The 21979-nt window shown below is 38.6% G+C and overlaps 1 protein-coding gene and 1 long non-coding RNA gene across 4 annotated transcripts in view; both read left to right on the forward strand.

The window, feature by feature from the left end:
- LOC133165826 (mucin-19-like) overlaps nucleotides 1–17658 on the forward strand; it is a 35257-nt gene extending 17599 nt beyond the window's left edge. Inside the window, exons 8-19 of the mRNA XM_061295721.1 lie at nucleotides 743–2105; nucleotides 4298–4653; nucleotides 6112–6300; nucleotides 6755–6869; nucleotides 7372–7431; nucleotides 7625–7881; nucleotides 10091–10147; nucleotides 12769–12861; nucleotides 13905–13986; nucleotides 14071–14180; nucleotides 14548–14743; nucleotides 15018–17658. Of these exons, the coding sequence (XP_061151705.1) occupies nucleotides 743–2105; nucleotides 4298–4653; nucleotides 6112–6300; nucleotides 6755–6869; nucleotides 7372–7431; nucleotides 7625–7881; nucleotides 10091–10147; nucleotides 12769–12861; nucleotides 13905–13986; nucleotides 14071–14180; nucleotides 14548–14743; nucleotides 15018–15022 (2883 nt within the window). The 3' untranslated portion in view covers nucleotides 15023–17658. The remainder of the gene's footprint in view (nucleotides 1–742; nucleotides 2106–4297; nucleotides 4654–6111; nucleotides 6301–6754; nucleotides 6870–7371; nucleotides 7432–7624; nucleotides 7882–10090; nucleotides 10148–12768; nucleotides 12862–13904; nucleotides 13987–14070; nucleotides 14181–14547; nucleotides 14744–15017) is intronic.
- Nucleotides 17659–21359: 3701 nt separating this feature from the next.
- The window catches only part of LOC133165708 (uncharacterized), a 28560-nt gene continuing 27940 nt past the window's right edge, over nucleotides 21360–21979 (forward strand). For 2 of the 3 annotated variants that reach the window (XR_009717648.1, XR_009717647.1), the window contains exon 1: nucleotides 21360–21597. This is a non-coding gene — a long non-coding RNA (uncharacterized LOC133165708). The remainder of the gene's footprint in view (nucleotides 21598–21979) is intronic. The other variant, XR_009717646.1, reaches the window with a different exon arrangement.

Genomic DNA, 21979 nt, shown 5'->3' on the forward strand with positions numbered 1-21979 from the left:
ACTTTCCAGTGCCATATAGTGCAGGAATATATCATGAATGAGGGATTAGGGGAAAAGGACACAGCCCATGTGAGTGTATGTAACTGTGCGGTCTCACGTATGCTTGTACATGTTTGTCGCGAGGGACTAGATGAAATTTAGTATCAACAAATGAGGGCATATTCCCAGTTGTCATGTGATTGTGTGATGTCAGGAAAGAGAGAGAGAGAAAGGGAGAGGGAGAGAGAGAGAGAAAGGGAGAGGGAGAGAGAGAGAGAGAGAAAGAGAGAGAGAAAGAGAGAGAGAGAGACAGAGAGAGAGAGAAAGAGAGAGAGCGCAAGGTGTAATTTATCCCTACAGCTGATCTGTGCAGAGCTCAGAGAGGAAGCAAGACCACCAGACACACATTCGCTCTTATCTGAGTTTTCCTCGCCTCACTTGTTAAGACATGCACATACAATTTGCGTGCATGCTCTTCTCACACTTCAGCACAATCGCACCCTCAAACCAATTCGGGCATCACTTTACAGGGGATGTTATTTTTTTCCTCCCATTTTTTTAAGCTCTAATATTTAGAGCATTTTTCCCTTACTGGACAGAGCATTTTTCCCTTACTGGACATTAAGCAAGAAGAAAACAGAGAGGAAGACGGACTCAAACAACAGAAAAGACCAAGACGGAATTAAAGGGGTTAAGTAACACAGCGGCACGAGCAAAGGACGCACGCGACAACAGGAAAATGTCCTTTTTGTCTGGCTCACAGTGGCAGGAGCCTGGCATTATTGCTGGTAACAACGGGTGCAGAAAACCATCCAGTGGGCATCAACAGCAGCAACCAAAACCTGCGCTTACCCTCTCCGCTGCCAACATCCCTGCAGTCTTGGCCTCTGCCGACCACAGCGGCTTGCATGACCCAGGCCAGATGGCACCTGGCGGGAAGGTTGCTACCACCCCACAAGGGGGATTCAATGTGACTTTAACTGAAGAGGAATTGAGATTAGGGTGTGGCAAAACATCCTCTGGAATTACACCAGAGACCCTGGGTCTAAATATTCCGGTGCTGATTGTCGAGGATAAAACAACAGGTGGGGGACCGAAGGCGGAAAAACAAAGAGGAGGCATTTCGCTAGGGAGTGCAGGACAAACTCCCAGCAGCCCTCTTTCTCCCTATTCCTCCCCTTCCTCTTCATCAACTTCTCCAGCAGTTTCTCCTGGGAAATTATTCAATGCCGCACTGGAATCTAAACCTGGATCAAATGCTAACTTTGGAACAAACCTTTTACATAACCTGAACTGTTCTCGCCCAAGTAAAGATGGAGTTTACATTGAGCAATCCCAAGAAGTTCAACAAAGACCTATTTCGACTGGTCGTCCATGTTCGGGAGACAAGAATAATCAGCCAAATACAGTTTGTTCTTCTTCATTTGAGCATATTTTTGAAGAAAATTCAACTGGATGTCTGATTGAAGACGCAGGACTCAAGTCACCTATAGGGAGGCAAAATCCTGATGAGCAACCTGCTGCTCAATCCATAGTCAACGCAACAGGAAGTAACATGACATTATCTTCAAGGCTCTCCGTATTCCCTGCTTCATCTAACCAAGCAAACATGATTGGAGAGGGAAGAGTGACGGTAAAAGGCAACTTGAACCATGCTGAAACTCGTACAGGTGGAAAAGAAAGTCAGGATGCAAAGACAAATCCTAGTGAAGACAGCAAAGTAACATTAGATGTTACAGTCAACAATGGGACAAAAAATAATCACGCCAACGAGCTGCCCCAGCGAAGTGTGGTCAGACGAGCAATGTCAGACTGTTCTCACCTATCTGTTCCTACGTTAAATGCTGAAATGTTCCACAGCGGTGCGGAAGGCTCAGCAGCAGTAACGTCTAACTTAACCAACTTTGCCGTAATGGGAACAGGGTGTCCACTCAGGGTGCCCTACCCGCACATGGTGGTCCGGCGTTCGCTCACAGTGACAGACGCCACGGAAGCCTCCGCTGCAATGGCATCAATGATGTCAACTCCGTTAATGATATCACCTGTGTTGCCGTCATCTCCACCACCTAGGAGACATCATGGGACCTGCGAGACCAATGTTTTAATTTCCGTGCCAACCTCGGCTGGTATGTATGTCCGCTGTTACCAAAATGTCGATTTACCATCAAAACCTTTGAAGAGAAATGATCTTGACCTGGCAACAGAAGGCTCAGGGTTTTCTTTCTCCAGCCACATGAATGGAATTGGGTCTCTTAGTTACTTTGAAGCGCATTCTCAGGTGTGACCCACGAGAAAAAAATAAATAAAATAGCGGGTGTTGGAAACGAGTGCTCGCTGTCTGGGTTCTTCGCACTAGCAAGGCCATTTTAAACCCCTCATTCTTAGGTGTGATCTTGCTCACGCCACAGCAAAAAATAAAGAGATGAGGGCGTAAGAAAAAAAATCGGTGTTTTGAAACGTGTGAAATGTGAAAAGGCTACACGTTAAGACGTTCCAGTTATTGGCTTGTGTTATTTCCTATTACATTTCTACTCTATATTCATCTTTATTTGTAACCATTTCTTGATAAAAATGAGGAAAACATAACTTGGTTCATGAGCTATTTCCATTCATTTTAATGGGAAAAATGTCACTTTACTGAGTCACAGAACGGATTCAATTTGGACGTAAACAGAGGTTCCACTTTATATGTTCCAGTGTTCGATATATGTATCCCTTGTCAACTTTGACTCTTCCACATATTCACCTCATCTTTGCATTGCTTCATGGTAGATAATGTATGAAACATGACCAAAAAAAAAAAAAAAAACAGGGACAAAATATTAAGCTAATTAAAGTTAAACCAATCATGCATTTTTATTTTCTCTATTTGTAGTCCAATACGCTTTATAATAGTTTGCAGAATTATGTAGCATTCAGATCTGTTTAGAGAAAGAGCTGGGATATTGACTAGACATTGACTGTACTCATTCAAATATAGAGCAGCTATTTTTAGCAGTTTCTGTGCATGCACGCTCACACAAACACACACACACGCACACACACGTGTGAAGAGTTTGTAATGGCGTCATCTTCAAGATTTTAAAGGCACAACTGCACAGAGAGCAGCAACTATTTCTATGTCTTTTAGATCTGTTTGCTCTAAGATGCTCCTCACCGCAGTCTCACTAAAAATAATCAGGTTGTTAAACAACATGCTGATCTACACTCACTGTGCATGTTTTACATAGTGTGAAACTTTGTTGCAGAATTAGAACTAATTAACAGATATATCAATTGTAAAGTCCAGTTTCATATCCTTGACACATTTTGAGTCAGTGTTTTTTTTTTCCCCCATATGCTTTCTCATCACAAATATGTTCATGTTCAGTCCTCCTCAAATTGAACATTTTAAGCTGTGTTGGGTAGTAGTGGTAATCCATGTGTGAAATGAATTGTACTCTATAAAAGGTAATTTAATTAGGTCATCACTGACTGTGACCACACAAGTACCAGTGATCAATTTTCATTAGCAAAGCCTGTTTGATTGAGGCTCCAGGCTGACCTAATTGAAAGATCCAATATAACTTTTGTTGGTTTTATTTGAAGGTAGCCAGAGTTGTGGAAGTTGTCAAGTGATATCTGTCATTATTTTACAAGCACAACAAAATCAAATTGCCAAGTGTGTCGCACGAATAAAAATGGTGCGGCATGAAGACTGAACGCAACCAGATGTCTTATGTAAGATTTTAAAAACAGAAGCAGAGAGTCTGGCTCTTTCTGCCCTTCTAAGCATGCATAATTAGCATACCAGTTCTACTGTAACAAATTTTTATGAAATGTGTCTAATCACTGTCATACTTGTGTCTTAGACTTGCATGTAATTCTGTTCAAACTTTGCAGCAGAATACATTTATTACACTTTTTTTTTAAATTCAATAATAATTAGCATACCAGTTCTACCGTAACAATCTTTTTTTATAAAATGTGTCTAATTACTGTCACACTTGTGTCTTAGACTTATATATAATTCTGTTCAAGCTTTGCAGCAGAACAAATTTATTACACTATTTCTTTTTAATTCATGGTGTTACAGCTTTTTTGGGAAACATCAGTTAATTTGGATTTTTTAGCTTATGACAATTTGTCGCTTAATAGAAGGAGCGTTTGTATTTACTGCAGTCTTTAATATACTACATGATAAGATACAAACTAATTTAATTTGCATTTATTTCCACATGCATTATTGTAATCACTTTTCTCCATTTGTGTTGTAATTCAGTCTTTGTGAGTTGGTCAAAATAGCCTGACACAAATTTTACTTATCTTACTTTCACAGTGAAAGTTGACAAGGCCAAGCAGGAGAAAACAGACATCGTGTCCAGCAAGATGGATGCCTTTGAGAAGAAGGAGATAGCGGAGAAGCAGAACAAAGACAACTGCCCTGACAAGAATCTGAAGCCTGAGAAAATTCTCAAAGATGACGAGAAGATGGACAAGATGAATGCTGAGAAAAACAAGGCCAGTGAGAAGGCAGAGAAAACAGATAAGCCAGAGAAGACCAACAAAGAAGATAAGAAAGAAGAGGAAAAGAAGCTGACTGAAAAGAAGGATGAGAAAGGAGGAAAAGTGGTGGCCAAGTCTCCAACGGGCAATGGCAGTAAGGCCCTGCCAAGCCAGGACAACAAGAGCAAGGTGGATCTTTTACACACGCATGCACCCACACACACACACACATGCATCTGCATTACTCATGCAGTATTTCTTCACACGCTCAGGGTGTCAAATTTAGGAATAGCAAGACACAAACATTTGGCTTTCCACACAATCATGCTTGATCTAAGGTTGGACCTCTGTCATCTAAAAAACCACAGCAGATTCATTTTGAATGAAAACCTACCACATCAGTATTTAATTACTACTTTAATTACTGTAGCCCAGGGGTATCAAAAACAAAATTCATTGTAGTCATAGCTTCTTTCGGAGGGCCATTATGATTGTCAACCCAAATAAATGTATGAGCACCTCATATTATATACAGTAAAAGCTACAAAACAAAGTGACAAATAACTCATTTTCAAATCAGACGAGTAAAAACTGGTCTAACATTTAAAAAATATATATATTAAAAGTGAAGACAATTTGCAATTCTAGTAATGACACAAATTTAATGCACAATTTGTCTTCGCGGGCCACATAAAATGATGTGGCGGGCCGTATCTGGCCCCCGGGCTTTGAGTTTGATACCTGTGCTGGAGCCCTTTACTAGTAATTAAGCAAAAGTAGATTATACTTGTATAGCTATTACGAAAATATTGGTATATTGGTAAAACTACTACTGCAGCTTTTTTCAGTTGTTAAAATGTAAAATAATCCCTTCTCTCTATGTTGTTTACCATGTTGGTTATTCTGTGTTGTTTTTTTGACAGAGTCCAACATTGTAGCTAGAGTTGTACGCTCATTTTAGCACACACTTAACCGAGATATTTTTTGTTAGATGGTTAAATAAAACGACATAGATTGGTTATTATTCGCCCAAATATACCAATAATAACATTTGATGCATATGTACATACATACAACTGCAGTACCCTTTCATTGTACTTGCTTGTGCATGCCCAGTATCTAATATCTGATTTGATTATTTATGTGCATTTAGACTGCTACATATTTGGCACTTGCTTTTGTAATTTACTGCTCATTGGGACTGAGGCATAATGACAATTTTTTTATGTTGATGAATATGTTTTTATTTTTGAATTTGTGGCTGCTCTGATTGGAGTGGTTGGATTGGAGCCGTTGAGTGGTTAGCATGTCTGCCTCAAAGTCAAGAGGTTTGCTGTTCCAATCATAGCTCAGGCCTTCTTGCGTCGAGTTTGCATGTTCCATACCTGCCAACATCCGGTTGTGAAAAATAGGGAGACTTTTTTCCAGCTCCAGCTCATCTGCAACCCTAATGAGCATTCGCGATATAGAAAATGGATGGACTGTTGCAATTGTAATGTGCTTGCTCTGCAATGACATTGCTCACTCCATTTCTGCTTGTTCTATTTCCCTCCCTATTTTATTTGATCCACACGTTCATTTATTTTTTTCCCTTTATTATTTTTTACTGTGTTCTTATGGATCATTTTATTTTAATTGAACCTTTAGACTGAGGTGGTTTCGACCAAAACAAATGCATCCAAATCTCGTCCGTCCACCCTCCCAACCAATGGCGAGGCCACCTCAGCCAAACGCCCCTCCCCAACCATGACCCCAGCTAATAAAAAAAGTCCTCTGCCCAAGGCGGCAACACCCACTGCTGCTAAGAGGCCTCCAATAGCAACTGGACCTGCAAAAGTAAGAAAGCCATAATTGTGTTGTACTCTTAACAGTACACTTGAAAACCATTCATAATGTTGCACTTTTTACATGTTTTGTTACAGTCTTATTCCAAAGTTGAATACAAAGTACACCTCCTCTCCTTTTACAGTACATACAACATCCATGATGTCCCGATTATTTTTATAAATATATGTATGTATTATATAAATATGTTTTATATATAGATATATAGATATATCTTAAAATATATATAGATATAGATATAGATATAGATATATATTAAGGTATATATGACATATATATATATATATTATATTAAGTGTATAGATATAACATATCATGCACACACACATGCACACACACATGCACGCACACATGCTCGCACACATACATACATACACATACACATTCACATAAACATACATACATACACACACACACAATATATTTATTTTGGTTTGATTCGCAGACACCAGAAAGTGGAGCAGCTGAGAAACGTGCAGCTGTGCAAAAAGCCACTCCCGCTCCGCGTTCTGTTGCCAACAAGAACAATTCCTCTGCTTCTGCTGGGACCAAAACTGCTGGTAAATCAAAGAGCACACACAAACACACACATTTAACAACAGAGATATAATTTGCAATGGAGTTGCTTCAGTGTCCATCTTGGTACCTAAGCTAAAAGTAAACTATAGTAGACTGAAACCTCTGAGGTAATGTCATGCGTTCTGGGATCTTAGATGATCTCTAATATATTTGGGATTTTCAGACAGAGCAAAACAAGTTATTTTCGCATTCAGGGTAGCTACATGCAGGATTTTAATGTCAACATGGTCAATATGGTCTACCTAGCACATTTGCTTCACAGTTGTCTGGTTAGGAATTAGAATCTGGTCTCCGGCCATCCTGCGTCAAGTGTTGTTTATGTGCCTCTGGTGTGTTACAACCTCTCATTCAAAGTCAGCTGGGATATGTTCCAGCTCATCCACAACATAAATAACGATAAGCGGTATAGTGCACAATATTCCCAGTGGTTCCTATTTCTAGGCCCGCTAGTCATTAACGTATTTACTGCTTCCTTTTTTACAGCAAATAAGAATGACAAGACTGAGAACAAGTCAGCAGAAGCCAAGAAAACCAAACCTACAGGTGAGAAACCTAACGCATATGAATAAAATATATAAAGTCAGAAAAATTGGACAGTGTTTTTCTTCAATTACAATTCTGGAAGTACTTTTTAAGGTTGTGCATGATCACGTTTCAAATGTTACACCATTTTACTCATTTACAATAAATTGATTAAAACATCATTTGAGAGATTTTTTTTTTTTTGTCTCTGTAGCTCGTCCACGTCCAGCCTCCACCACCTCTCCAACGACTCCAGCAAACACAACCAACGGTGAAGCCGCTCCCACCCAACGGCGCCGGGTCATCACCAAGCCTCCTGTCCCCAAGCAAACTGCTCTGGAAAAGAAGCCAACGGTGCCCCGTGCTCCTCGAACTCTCCGCCCCATCAATGCGCCCACACCAGACTTGAAGAACGTGCGTTCCAAGATCGGGTCCACCGACAACATTAAGTACCAGCCTGGTGGAGGAAAGGTAGGACAACCAAAGAAGCTAAATGTTATCTTTGCAAATCATGCTGCAATGATTTCTTCGCTAATTGCTCATCATAGGGCTCACTACACACGGGTCCAAGGTTAAATTTTGAATTCTGAAATTTTTTGGTAAGGGATAAAACTTTGTTACTGTGCACTGTGAATTTACACACTAAAACTTTATAACTTGGGCATCTACAAATATAATCCGTGAAGGATTATTTTAATTTATAGACTGTTTCAAATTTGTGATTTACAACAATTAAACCCAAAATGGGGAAAAAAATGCAAGAAGATCCCATCCTCACGTTGTTGATTTAATTTTTATTTTCGTATTTAATGTTTTAATTAGCGCATATTCTGTAAGCCCGTTTGCTTACAACATAAAACATCCATGAGCAAAATTTACATATGCCATTATGTTAGTTATTTGTACTGTTTACGGCCTCACACCTTCTGTGACACTTCCACATTATTTCTGTTCATGCATGCTATATTTCCTGTGACAATGTGTATGTCCTTATATTGGGGCAATTGGCTTGTTTTTCAATCAGCATTTTTTTTCAGGATATTTTTCAATTAGCATTTTTTTTCCAAGTTACATAAATGTAACAAAACAAACCAGTATTAGAAAATACAAAACAAATGTACTGTAGCTCTTCCATTTGGTGCCCTGTAAGGAAAAAAAGGAAGGACTGATGCTGCTGGCTCGTTGGCAGGGAAAGGCAAAATACCTGTAAGGTGGGATGTTGTGATAATTTAGTGCTTTTTGCATAATCTCCTTTGTGCAAATCAAGAGTTTTTTTCCTCCTATCCCCCTAACCAAATGCAGCAGTAGTCTCGTTTCTTGAAAAGAGCAAGAGGTGGAGAGCGGGCGCATTGCTGATTCAATGCAGCAGGAGGTCAAGGTGAAAACATGGTCAAAGGCAAGCAGGGGTGGAACTGACAAGCAAGTACGACGTGAGGCGAAATCATTGTCAGAGAAAGGCAATAGGTCGGGGCAGGCGGCGTTTGGGCACAGTCGGTCAGTCGGATGGGGAAACAGGATCGGCAACTGAAAAACAACGAGCATGAGAGCAGGAACAGGGAGCAAGACAGAAAGGTGAACTGACAAGGAATGATGGGACTGATCTGCACATGAGTGGGGGCATTGCCATTGCTCTAGCCGGTGCTCCGATCAGATTCACCGATCAGCAGTTCACCCCGTGCCAAGACTTAGCCATGGTCTGAACAGTGTTCAGATTGAGTTTCTACCACAAAATTGCCACTCTGCTAGGAGTGCACTGTCTCCAAAAAAAAAAGTGTCTTGTGTGTTCTTGTGTTTTCTTATTGCTCTTGTTAGTGCTCTTTAATAAGTTTACTCCTTTTTCTTTCACGCCGCTCTTCTTTTGATCAACCTTTGTCAAGCTATATGACATACTCGCTCCAGCACATCACTTCCTGCTTTGTAATTTCTTGCACTGGCTCACTACGTCTTTAATGATGCTGATATTTGTTTGTCCATTATGAAGCCTCATGCACAGTGTCCTTTTCCGCAAATGCTCTCTGATCTTGTTACCTTTTTTCATCTTCACTAACAAGCAATGTGAACCAATTTGTGTTTTGATGTGCAATATTTGGCTTGCCCCAGGTCGGCTTGCGAATCGCGCGAATCTGCGTCTGACACCCAATGAAATGCAAAATAAAACCCAAAGTATTCTACAAAAAAACACAAATTAACCTCCATTATACTTTTTCTGCGCCTCCCCAAAAAACCAAAACAAATAATATTTACAAAAACGTAAAAATCTGCAAATTGTTGCGCATATTCAGGAATCTACTGTAGTAGAAGAAACATGCCCAAGGGGCCATTTTGGTTGCCCATCCTTGCTCTATACCTAAGATTTAGAACTGAAGAAACCTTTTTCAAGATGAACTGTCTTTAACAACCAAGGAAAAACATGTTGCCTTCATTCAATTTTTGAGAAATATGGTGGAGGTTAACTATGGGTATGAATGACCAAACATGCTCATTCTATGATTACTATGTAACTGTCAACAGAAATAATTGAATGAATTTTGAAATGTATAGTTCTTTCTCTGCTTACATTTTAGCCAAATGCTACAAAACTGCTAGGACCATGTTTCATAATGAAGCAAATGATCCTATATAACTATAACACAGTAAGAATTTGTGAGATTTATTGACCAGGAGTTGGGTGTCTCCCCAGGTTTCTTCCATACAGAACAACAAGACAACAGACCCATCCAATCCTTCCAAGGCCAGAGTGAGTCGCCGTCACCTGCATATTCACTTCTACACACCAATATTTAATTTTTTCTCCAATTTGCATTGACCACCTAGTGTCCTATGGTCAATGAAAGACACAGTAAAATTGAGGAAGGCTTAGAAAAAGAAAGTAAATAAAACTTCCAATATAAAAAACAATGATGGGCATTTATTTGAAGGAAATTGTTTTTCTCAGAGATATCTTGGTTGTTGTTGAAGGATTTAAGAATTTTTTAATAATGCAGGAGTTTTGCTATTTAGTGGAGATCAGTAAACATTAGTCATCAGGATTAGCCTGACGTGAAATAATGGTTTTGCTCTTCAGGCAACAAAAACCTTAATTTTATTTCATTTACAATACTATACAATATACAACATTTTATAATAGTGGAAAACATCAGTCCCGAATACATGACGGATATGAAACAAACTGAGTTGCACGATTTGTTAATTGCATTTTCATCAGGCTGAAAAAAGAACAGTTCGTTGGAAAGAGTAAGAGTTCTCTATAAGTCAGGACTACTTCTGGAATTAGCTCAAAGATCATCTCCGCTGTGCTGTGGCTCCTGCGTATATGCAGTATTTAGCATAACAATTCGCGGATTAAGAAGTATTAAAATTCCACACTTTCATTCCAGTTTCCTGTTCATTCCCACTACGATCAGACGTCTTAGTTTCGAAATATCATTTCTTCTTAAACATTTCCATCAAGCCCACTTTATCCATATTTCATTCCGCTGTGTGCCGGTTTATACTGCTTTTTGCTTGAATAAGAACAGCCGGACTTTTTAGAGGGTAAAGGCAGGCTTTTTTTTTTTCCAGTTTTACTGACGTCTAACTATAATTAATAGTCAGTACATATTGTATATACGTACTCTGGATCCCCATGAGAATGTTGTGTTTTTCATTCCTCCCTGACGAATACATTATGTTGCTCAATTCCATACTCCAGTCATCATCAACTGTTGGCCTGCGGGCCAAATCCGCCTAACCATTCAATCCGGCCCATGACTGGATTTTATCATTATGAGGAACAAAGAAAATATAAATTTAACAATAACCAAAATTTTATTTTTATTTAATCTTTATTTGATGGTCCGGCCCCCAAGGTGACTGTACGGTAAAATTCTAGCCCTCTGACAAATATAGTTGGTGATCCCTGCCATAATTAAAACATTTGATTTAGTTACCATGAATACCTTAATGCACAAAAACAATATACATCCCAATATTTATGATCTTATAAGCATAACTGTGGGGCCACGCCCCTCGCATTGAGCCCTTTATCTAATCCTGTTTTCAAAAAAGTGTTGTTGTTTTATTTATCTTTGCCACTCACTCATAGTGATCTGAGTTGGCAATAAACTGGGTTGATCCTGTCACCATGTAATTTTGAAGTATGGCCGGTTAAGGATCTCATTGTTTATGAGTGGCCCCTATAGATAGCAAACACACAAGAGAACCTGCCCAGAAGTGCAATTTAAGCAGATGAAATGGACATGGCGGAAGATGGTACTGAAAATTTACAACTGTTCAGGTCCATCAAATATCACTTAGGGATGTTGGAGTAGCCGAGAGAGATGTTCATTTAATTCCCACAATCGAGCCAGCAGCAAAGCATAAGTAATTGTGTGTGTGAGTGTGTGTGTGTGTTAGCATTCTTGTTATACTGTTAAGTTTTGATTTTGATTGAAGAAAAAAAAAACACTCGCACAGATACAAACTAAAATTTCAGACAAAACATCGATCATGCAGAGCCACAAAGTATTTTGAAATGATTGTGTTTTTGTCTCTTAATGCATTTAAATAAAACATTTGATAAGGGCTAAATAAATTAAAAGATTAAATACATATTATGTCTGACAGTTGCGGGGTACTGATTTTGAAAGTGAGTCCGCTTATTTCATGACAATGCTATGCATTCTTCTCTTCTTGTCATCATGTTTTGTGTCTTTTGGAATATTTTACTCCAAAAATAAAAGTCAAAGCAAAAACCAAACACGCAATTGGGCTCAGTTAGGCTGAAGTTGCTGATGTGTCAGGTTACATCACTCATGATGATGTCTTGACCTGATCAACATTCTCTTGTCTGTAATCCATCCTTAATCAAACGTCCTGGTAGTTGTTGCTCAAACTTGGTGACAGTTCAACTACATTTAGTCTGAACGGCATGCTTAGCCAAAACTCACCCTGAATGTTTTGTGCAGTACAGTATTGTGTTGCATGTGCTCTGTCTCACCTGTCCTTTGCTGGCTTTATCTTATGCTGTCAATGGAAGCGCTTTGTTATTAAGTCAGTATCCTCATCTGTTTCACATTCAGCATTCATTTTTGGAACTGGAATTTCTTTCTTTTGTTGGAAAAAAAAAATACAGCCTTACGCATTAGCTCCATTTAGCTGATGTTTCAAACACTGAGGTAATTTAAGAGGAAGCATTTGAGTTGAATGACAGAAACACTTCCATAACAGTGCAAGTTTTGTGTGAACTTAAAGCTGCCAGCTGATCTTCTCTTTTCTGCTGCTCTCATCTCTCTTTTGCTTTCTATTTCTGTCTGTAACACCTCTATCTGATACCTATCCTTTTCTTGCTTGCCTATGTGTCTCCCTGACTGTCTTTAGGTTCAGATAGTGCACAAAAAGCTGGACTTCAGCCATGTCACGTCTCGCTGTGGCTCCAAGGACAATATCAAACATGTCCCTGGAGGTGGCAATGTAAGTAAAGCTGCTGCTGATGAGAGTAGACTGGTTTGGCATGAGACTTCAATATCAGGTTTTTAAGCAAATTCTAAATTTGTGATGTATCAAGAATCTCTTGTTATTTTGTAGCAGCCATAAAAAGCCTACATTGCTTTCTGCAAGAGAAAAAAAATATGTAACAGCAGTTTTGGGTATGCAAAGGTATCGTATAGACCTGACTGGGCTGTATTTACACTTCTGGGACTGATTTTTATCTTAGTAAGCGCCACTGCTGTTTAAAATCCCCCCCTGCCACTCTTAAAGGTATGTTTTGTGTCTTGGCTTTTTCTGTGCGTGGTGATGAATGTGAAAAGTTTAGCATTCATTATATTTAGAGTTAATATATGCCTTAACTCTACTGCATGTCAAAACGCATGATCTGTGCTCTCACAACTACTTTACAAACAATCCTAACAACCAATCTCTAAATACTTTGTTCTGAACATGAATGAACTGAATCTTTAAGGAATTTAAAATGAAACTTTTGGAACGGTTTGGGGAGTTTTATTGGAAGAACTTGATAGTGATGATCACAGGGGGCGACCCATATTTGGTTTAATTTGCAGTTATCTTACTTTATTCCTTTTTGTATACATTGTTTAATTTTCCATTTTGGTCTTACTTCTAAGTGTACTTCCCCAAAATAACAAAGAATTGAAATTCAGCTTTTATATAACATGCACATCATTTATTTGAATATAAGTTCATGTTAGCTCATTTATACCACTGCCATACAGCATCAAGTACATTATAGTATTTATTCATGAATGTAATCTACAGTGGTTTTGTTGGATATAAATTCTGAAGTACATAAATTATATTAAATACAAATAATGATTGGCAATAATTAGCTTATCAAAACGAACCTCAAAGAATTCAGGGTGATTGTGGTTTCCCCACATACCCAAAAAGAGATTATTTATCCTTTCAATAAATATGCCAGATATGCAACATAGCGGATTCGTCAGTGTGGGTATTTGCTAGGATAGAATATTCATTTTTTGAAATCTGCTCCTTAGGTGCAAATCCTGAACAAGAAGGTTGACGTGAGCAAGGTCACATCCAAATGTGGCTCCAAGGACAACATCAAGCACAAGCCAGGTTGTCGCTCTTGCGTGTGTGCGTGCGCGGGAGTGCGTGCTTGTTTGCTTTTAGAATAGTCTCATATGAACACGTTTACTGCAGGTGGTGGCGATGTCAAGATTGAGTCTCATAAACTGAACATTAAGGCAAAATCCAAGATTGGCTCACTGGACAATGTGGGACCAGGAAATGGACATACGAATGGACACAAGGTGAGTTGCTATTATGATAAATTCTGTCATGTTGAGAGTTTTCAATTTTGGCTCAGGAGCTCCTGTATGGAGTTTGAATCACACACATTCCAAATTTATTTAGGTTCTTTGAAAATTAAATTGGGCTCAGCAATTGGCTGGCAACCAGTCCAGTGTGCTCTCGCCAAAGGTCAAGGGACAGGCTCCGTCTTACAGTATAGAGTCGAGAATGGATGGATGGATGTATATGATGTGTCTGCTGACTCATTGTGCTCTTTCCAGTCATCACCACTAGATAGAGTAGTGGCACAATGAGTAGCCCGCTAATGGATTGGATGTGTGCTTTTGTCCTTGCCTACCATGCATGCATGTCTATAAATGGTAACAGGAGGAGAGAGCAGAGGAAAAAACACCCTCACCCCCAAACAGCACTCCAAGTGCAGGACCGGCAGGTGTTGCCAAGGCAACGACAGCACCGGGAAGTGTTGCAAAGGAAAATGGGGTTAAGGAGCCCATGCCTACTCCTTTTGGTGGAGACGGATTGAGGGACCCCATGAGTATTGACAGGCGCATTGCTGAGAAAAGTAGGTGTAAACACATTAATAGAATAAATATTAATTATAGTCATTATTTTGAACACCTCATCAGTGTTCTGCTGTTAGACTTGCTGATTTAGTATGGTGGCCTTTAAGGGTCTGAAAAATATCAATTTTAATGCTAAATTGTTTAATTATGCTGTGTCACTTACTGACTCACAAAATGCAATATAAAAAACACTTAATAAGAACTATAAAGTAGTTAGCAATATATCAGTGGCCTGAGCATTACAAATTTAATCTGGCTTCCTCCCTTTCACAGATTGAATCTCAGCTGCAGAGTTTTAGTGGGGCACGCACCGCGCTTGCCGGCTGACCAACCAACCTTCCATGGTGACTTCCCTTTGGCCCCGCCCTCCATCCCGCATCACCAAACTGAACATCCACCTGCCAGGGGATTGACCTTTAGCTCTCCGCACCATAGAGAAGAGCACTTATTGTCTGTAAAACTTCCGTCTCATTGTACTCCTCATGATCACTGGCATAGAGGGCGTAAAATGCAAAACTAAAATCCCATCACTGTAGACCCCAACGCTCCGTAGAAATATTTTAAGTTGGCCTTTTTCTTTTTCATGAAGTAACTTCACCTACTTTAGTAATTTACTCATCAATCCATTAACCCTCCAACTAGTAGCAAACAACTTCACCATTGATAATCCAGCTCCACGCTTTCCTAACCATCTGAAGCTTACTCGTAAATTCAGCTGGATAGCAACTAATTCCCTGTCTGCTTTAAATGGGCACAGTCATCCTTTTAACCAGCACTTAATGGTTTGTAAATCTATGGTAACTACAGCGCTGCACTGTGTGTCATTGTAGGTAACTAGAGCTTGCTTAGCATTGTCTCTAATTGAAACCCTTATACTGTATCTGCAATTACACATTGGTATCAGTGTCACTGTTAGTAAGAGAGAGTGAAACGACAGTTGATGATAGATTGAGACGATTCTGGGGAGGGAAAATGATATCCGTTAGAAGTAGTGTCTATTTAATTGCTGTGCTTCCTTCAATTATTTGCATTTGATTTGTGTTGAACTTCAGTTAAAATTGATTGCTGCTGCACATTTTAAAATTACATTGCATATAAATTGCGACATGAAAACATTAATATTCAGTAGGCTGGATGTGATTATTGTCTGCTGATAGACGAGCCTTACTGCTTTGTTTGTGTTAGGTGAATGTATCAACACTACTAAACTGTTGGATCATGTACATTTGCATCCTACTGACAAAAGTGTCTGCAACACTTTCTGATCACATGGTTTTAGCACAAGACCTGTGGGACATGGTAGGAATGTTTAGTTTAGTTCAGGTTCATATGTTTGGAGGCCAGGGATAGTCTAAATCTGGTGAATTAGATAAAACTCTATTAAAGGCAAATCTGATTTGTTAGAGCTTCTTTAGATCTCAATGTGATGTGATCTATTACGCCCGTCGCACCGAGCACCGTGGTAGAAACCAAATGAAGTCTCACGCTGTCCAGGGTTCCGTAACTAATTTTCAAACCTTTACAAAAATGTTTCCTAAATTTACATTTAAGGGGTCTCGCCAAGTTGTACCAATACACTGCTCACATATCTATCTATGCTCACTGTTTTACAATAATACTTAATATTAATAATTTAATTTGTACCTGTGGTTAGAAAACAAAGCATGGTTGCCAAAATGCACAAGTGAAGTCAGTAAATGAGGCAATCAATCACTACAGACAACCTCTCAAAATAGCCACCTTCTTCTTTATTCTCACCTGTTTCCACTATGCGGCCATCATCTCTTCCTCGACAATCACGGCATGTTTTTGTAGTTCAATTAAGAAATAATACAGTGTCGTGTATTATTACAGGGTTGCAGTTACGGTGGTCAATGGAGTGGTACGGGGCAAAGAGTTGCCAACTGTATTTTTTTTCACGATAGTCCACTTCAGTTTCGGTTGACTGCTTTGCTCGCTCTGCGTTGGGCCTAAAGAGATTCAACCTGTTAATTTTCTCTACGCTGTCTATGCACACACAAAGAAATACCGTATTTTCCGCACTATAAGGCGCACCAGATTATAAGACTCACCTTCAATGAATGGCCCGTTTTAAAACTTTGTCCATATATAAGGTGCACCGGATTATAAGGCGCACCTTCAATGAATGGCCCATTTTAAAACTTTGTCCATATATATATAAGATATATACATTTGGCCCGCGGGCCTGACTTTAGACACGCCTGCTGTAGTGGCTCAATATTGGTCCGTATATAAGGCGCACTGAATTATAAGGCGCACTGTCGGCTTTTGAGAAAATTGGAGTTTTTTAGGTGCGCCTTATAGTGCGGAAAATATGGTACCCAATATCCAAACATGTTGGGTTGTTGATTAAAACAATGCTAAACTACACTGATTTAAAATTCTTATCACGTTTGTCATAAGTTTACCTCAACCAGCCATTTATTCATCGAATTCCACTTTCTGTCTCTCATTAGACGTCGATTAGAGCAATATAGTAATCCCGACTGCTGTCACAATTATATACCCAGGCAGACACATGTGCTGAAGAGGTAGCCTTTAGCAAGATTACAAAAAATGCTAATCTAAAGTGTTGTCTTCTGGGTAGAATGTTGTGTTCAAATAAATACAAGTGTGGATTTATTATGCTACTTTGGCATAACATGTTGATTAATCACTTTGGAAAAAACTGATACCAAGAAATGAAATACTGATTGTGTGAGAGTGGAGGTCAAATTTGATTCTCTTGTGCTATAGCCTGGATTTGTACTGTAAATACAAGAAAGATTTTTTGTTTTGTTTTTTTCTTCAAACATTTGTTTAGTTTGTCATACTTTCCATCTTTGATAGTTTGTGTAGCACATCAAAGAATATAATAATTATTGTTTTATTACTCCTACTAAAATATATATTTTTTTTTAAAAAGCACCACGATCTACAGTTAAGCCTCGATTATACACGCTTCAATTCTACGCTACATTCTGTCTAACACGATATGATCATGGACCCCATTTTTTTTTTTCGGACTAAGTTAATTAATTAATTGATCGATTAATTAATTAGTTGATTAGTTATCCTGTCTGTTTTTGTCTCAGTAGGGTTATTGTAAAACATTAAACGAATGAACCCAAAATATGATGGAGCATTATTTTTGTTAAACTTAAAGAGTTGGCTCCATGAACAACATTTCAGCTTTTTACACTGTGATGTACCAATTTACAGACAGAATGTTTTGTGTGACATAGGTTCAGCCCACCATCAACTCGGCAAAAGGCCTTTAGATCATGAATTCCCACTCTAATGGCCTGCACTTAAACAGTGAAGGTTTAGTGAGGTGTTTGTGGTCGTTGATGTCAGATGTGTGAAGTGTTGCCGTCTCATCCACCTTTTAGAGTGCCGCTTAGCCTCTGGAACACTGATAGTCTGGCTCTGAAACCGTAAGGCTGTTTCAGAAAGCTGATCTGTCTCTCATGCTATTTATATGTGTGTGTCCTGCACATAGATGCTATTCAAATTATATTCATTATGTACAGCTCTCCTCTTGTGCACTTTCAACACAGTCTTATTCATTTCTTGAGGTACTAAACTTTGTTTTACAGTACTACGTATATATGAGTATAGTCGGCTACTGCACATCTATGTTTTGGGGAAACTATTAGTTTGGATTGTTAAAATCTATTATAATCAAAGGAAGAAGAAAATCTAGACAATAAAAAAATAGTCAGATTTGATATTGTTCTGTACCCTCCAAATCATATCCATAAGATGCCTAAGTAAAATATGTGGATCATGCGTGAAATTAAATTGTGCATTCCACTGTAATTCTGAGCAAAGGAATAACAGCACTTTGATAAGAATAGTAAGTTGTGTATGACAACATGAACTTGTAATAGTAGTAAAGACAAGCTGTATGTGACCTTGGCTTTGAGTTGTATCTTGGATAAACCATCATTCTAGTCAGTTTGTGGACTCTGGTGAAACGTTGGTCATTGGTGTTGTGCTACTGGCTATAACGACGTTTATAACAACATTTAAAAGCTGAGCTAAAGTGTGCCCTCACCTAAACTCTACTCTTCAGCATAAAATATGCTTTGTAATTTTCATCTAATGGTGATTCAAAAGGCCCATCTGGAATGAGCCATTCAAGTATGTGGCCTAATGTTTTATTTCTAAATCCTTGACGACACCCCTGATTTTCATTATAAGCATCCAGTGGTGTGATGTCAAATACTTGCGGGTGGTAGTGGTGATAGTAGCAGCAGAAGTGTTCATGCTGACTTTATTAGAAAAAAAAAAAAGCGAGGGTCAAATGGCACTTTGACAGTGTCGACTGCTACCCTCTCTTCTTGATCATAGCTGCAATCAACTATGAATTGTCTGAGAAAAAAGTCTGCAGTAATTTGTATTTCAGCACCCTGGAGCGATGCATTAAGCGACATACAAAGTTGTTTAAGGCTCAAAAAAAGCTCATTCCTGAAATGGTGGAGAAGACCTGAAAAGTGGGAGCCTTACAAGTCTGCAGTTTAGGGGTACAAGTTCTTGGCTCGCTCCACAAACTGGCAAACCACAGCCAAATTTAATACATATGCTTTGTGCTGCACCAGTAGCAAAGAACAACTGTAGCAAGGTTTTGAAGAAGTCACATTTCAAAGAGAATAATATTGATTGTGCTTTTGAAATCAAACGTAATCATGTGTGGAGAATCTAGGTAAAGTTGCAGATCTATGACTTGCACTGTAGGTAATAATAATTAGATCATATCCACCCATAAGTGTTTGTGTCCAATTATATCACTGGAATTCTGCATTTCCCTCTAGGATTTCACTATCCCCTGTATATAGATAGAACCACCTTTTTATCACTCCTGATATAGTAATAATAATAAAAAAAATCATACTTCACAGGGTGTTGCGGATGTTGACTGATGAACATTTGTGTTCCTAAACCTGTTACAGCTTCTAATAGTATTATTATTAAATTAACAGTGCAAGAAAGAAAAAAAACATACTTTTTCTTTATGGAGAGAGTCCCAATTCAGAGACTCTGATTTCAAGAATGTTTTCAAATATATCAAAGATGTAATTCATATATGAGGTCTGTTTCTGTTATGCTCTGGAAGATAGCTGATAAATGAAATTCAGAACCTCAAGATATTTCGTATGTATCAGCTGAAAACGGATGTCTACTTTTGGCAGTATTTGGTACAGGAGAGTAGGACACACTGGGCAGCCCTTTCTTCCACAGTTTTTTGGATTAACTTTTAAAGTATTACTCCTTATTGATGAAAATCCTTACATACCAATCAACACAATTTGGCAAATGTTGGCTGGTATTCCCAAAACATAAAAATATTGGGCTATTTAGAACCATCAAATGATATCTTCTCAAGTACAAATCCATTTGTAAACAAGAAAAAATAAAACTGGGTCAATATATTGTATACCTTTTTGTATACACATAAGTACAGTTTTCTTGCGCAATTATGAGCTGTACATTCAGCGCAACATTCACATTTATATCACAAGGAACTGGTTTTCAGTGTCGTTGAATAGGCCCACTGTCGTGTGCGCAATTATTGTGAGGGGCGCAACACCAGAGCAAGAGCACACGGAAGAGAAGAAAGTAACTGCTGATTGTTAGACATCCATCTTTTTTTTAGCTAGAGCTCATCTTCCCCTCCAATTCTGAATATTTGGTATGAAAGAGATGTTCTTTGTGATTGTCAACCAGTGATGTGAATATTCATCAAGAAATAAAAAGATGAAGAAAAGAGCAGACGTCAACACGGTTGTTATTTCTTTGCCACCCTGGATTGTGAAATCAAAGAATTCATCTTCCGAACCGCTTATCCTACATTATAATGCGATATTTAGTATGCATTTGCAACTCAACCTAACTTTAGATATTATTTTATAAGATTGTGACGTGATATTAAGGATTAGGTCATTTGAAAGGGGAGTTTGGGGGAAAAGAAATACCCCTCCAAAAAACTATGACCTGACACAGTAAATACCAAACTTGGAATTTTGAAAACTCATCCCTCTCTGGCTGCATATCAGGCCTATAATTTGATTTACCGTATTTTCCGGATTATAAGGCGCACCTTCAATGAATGGCCCATTTTAAAACTTTGTCCTTATGTAAGGCGCACCGGACTATAAGGCACACCATTAATGCATCATGTCAGAGTTTTAATCCAAATCAAGTCATTCTCCATTTTATCTTTTTTATTTCAACTTCAGACGCAACAAATTACTTTATAATCACAAAATAATGATCCATAGTCTTATTGATTCATGATTCATAGTCTTCAGCGGGCCACTTATGATTGATTTCAAGACACAATGCTTCGGGCCAGTTTAAATTTAGGAATTTGGTCCATATATAAGGCGCACCGGACTATAAGGCGCACTGTCGGCTTTTGAGATTTTTTTTTTTTGAATGTGTGACATCTCAGTTTTCTGAACTCCATTACTTATCCTTAAATCTCTGCCCGGCATCAAGAATGAGGATGAACTGTAAGCCTCTCATTAAATGTGCCATTCTCAGCTGTCCACTGTCCTTGTATCCTTGTGCAATCTCATACATGCATGTGCACAAAGGCAAGGAGTGAGACACTCTGTGTCTTGAGTTTGAAATCTGTCAGACAAAGTCGCTATTATTAGAATGCTTATTTACAAATGTCACTTGAGGAGGTGTTGAGTATTGGACCTTGCCTCCATATGTTCTTTTCTTGGCTTGTCCTTTATACCAGCGTCCATTCAGACAATGAAGTGGGATCTTACACACTCAGAAGAACTCTTCTGCTGAGGGAAAGTGCAATGAGCATGGAGCATAATGGAGAAACATCAAGGTAAGACATATATAACATTGCACCAAAACAGTTCCGTTTATAAAGAAGTTGTTTTTCCACATTTATCTTGTCACATTAATATTCATATTGCATGTCTAATATTTATAGTGAGATCACAACTCTAATTCAATGCATTCTAATATTAACATACTCTTTCGAATGCCGATTGCGAGAAAACACTAAATGTAGAAGAATAATTTATATTATTCTTTTTAAAACATATGGCTATATTTGATTTAAGTCATTAATGACAAGAGCTGGATTATAATTAAGATTTCTGAGATTCCGATGATCTCTGTGCAGTTTATGTTGCTGTAGTGTGTCTTATTCGAGAGGATTGGTGGAACCTGTCACATATAAGCTATTCATACTTTTTAATTGT

Source organism: Syngnathus typhle, linkage group LG13 (assembly GCF_033458585.1).
Source record: "Syngnathus typhle isolate RoL2023-S1 ecotype Sweden linkage group LG13, RoL_Styp_1.0, whole genome shotgun sequence".
NCBI lineage: Eukaryota > Metazoa > Chordata > Actinopteri > Syngnathiformes > Syngnathidae > Syngnathus > Syngnathus typhle.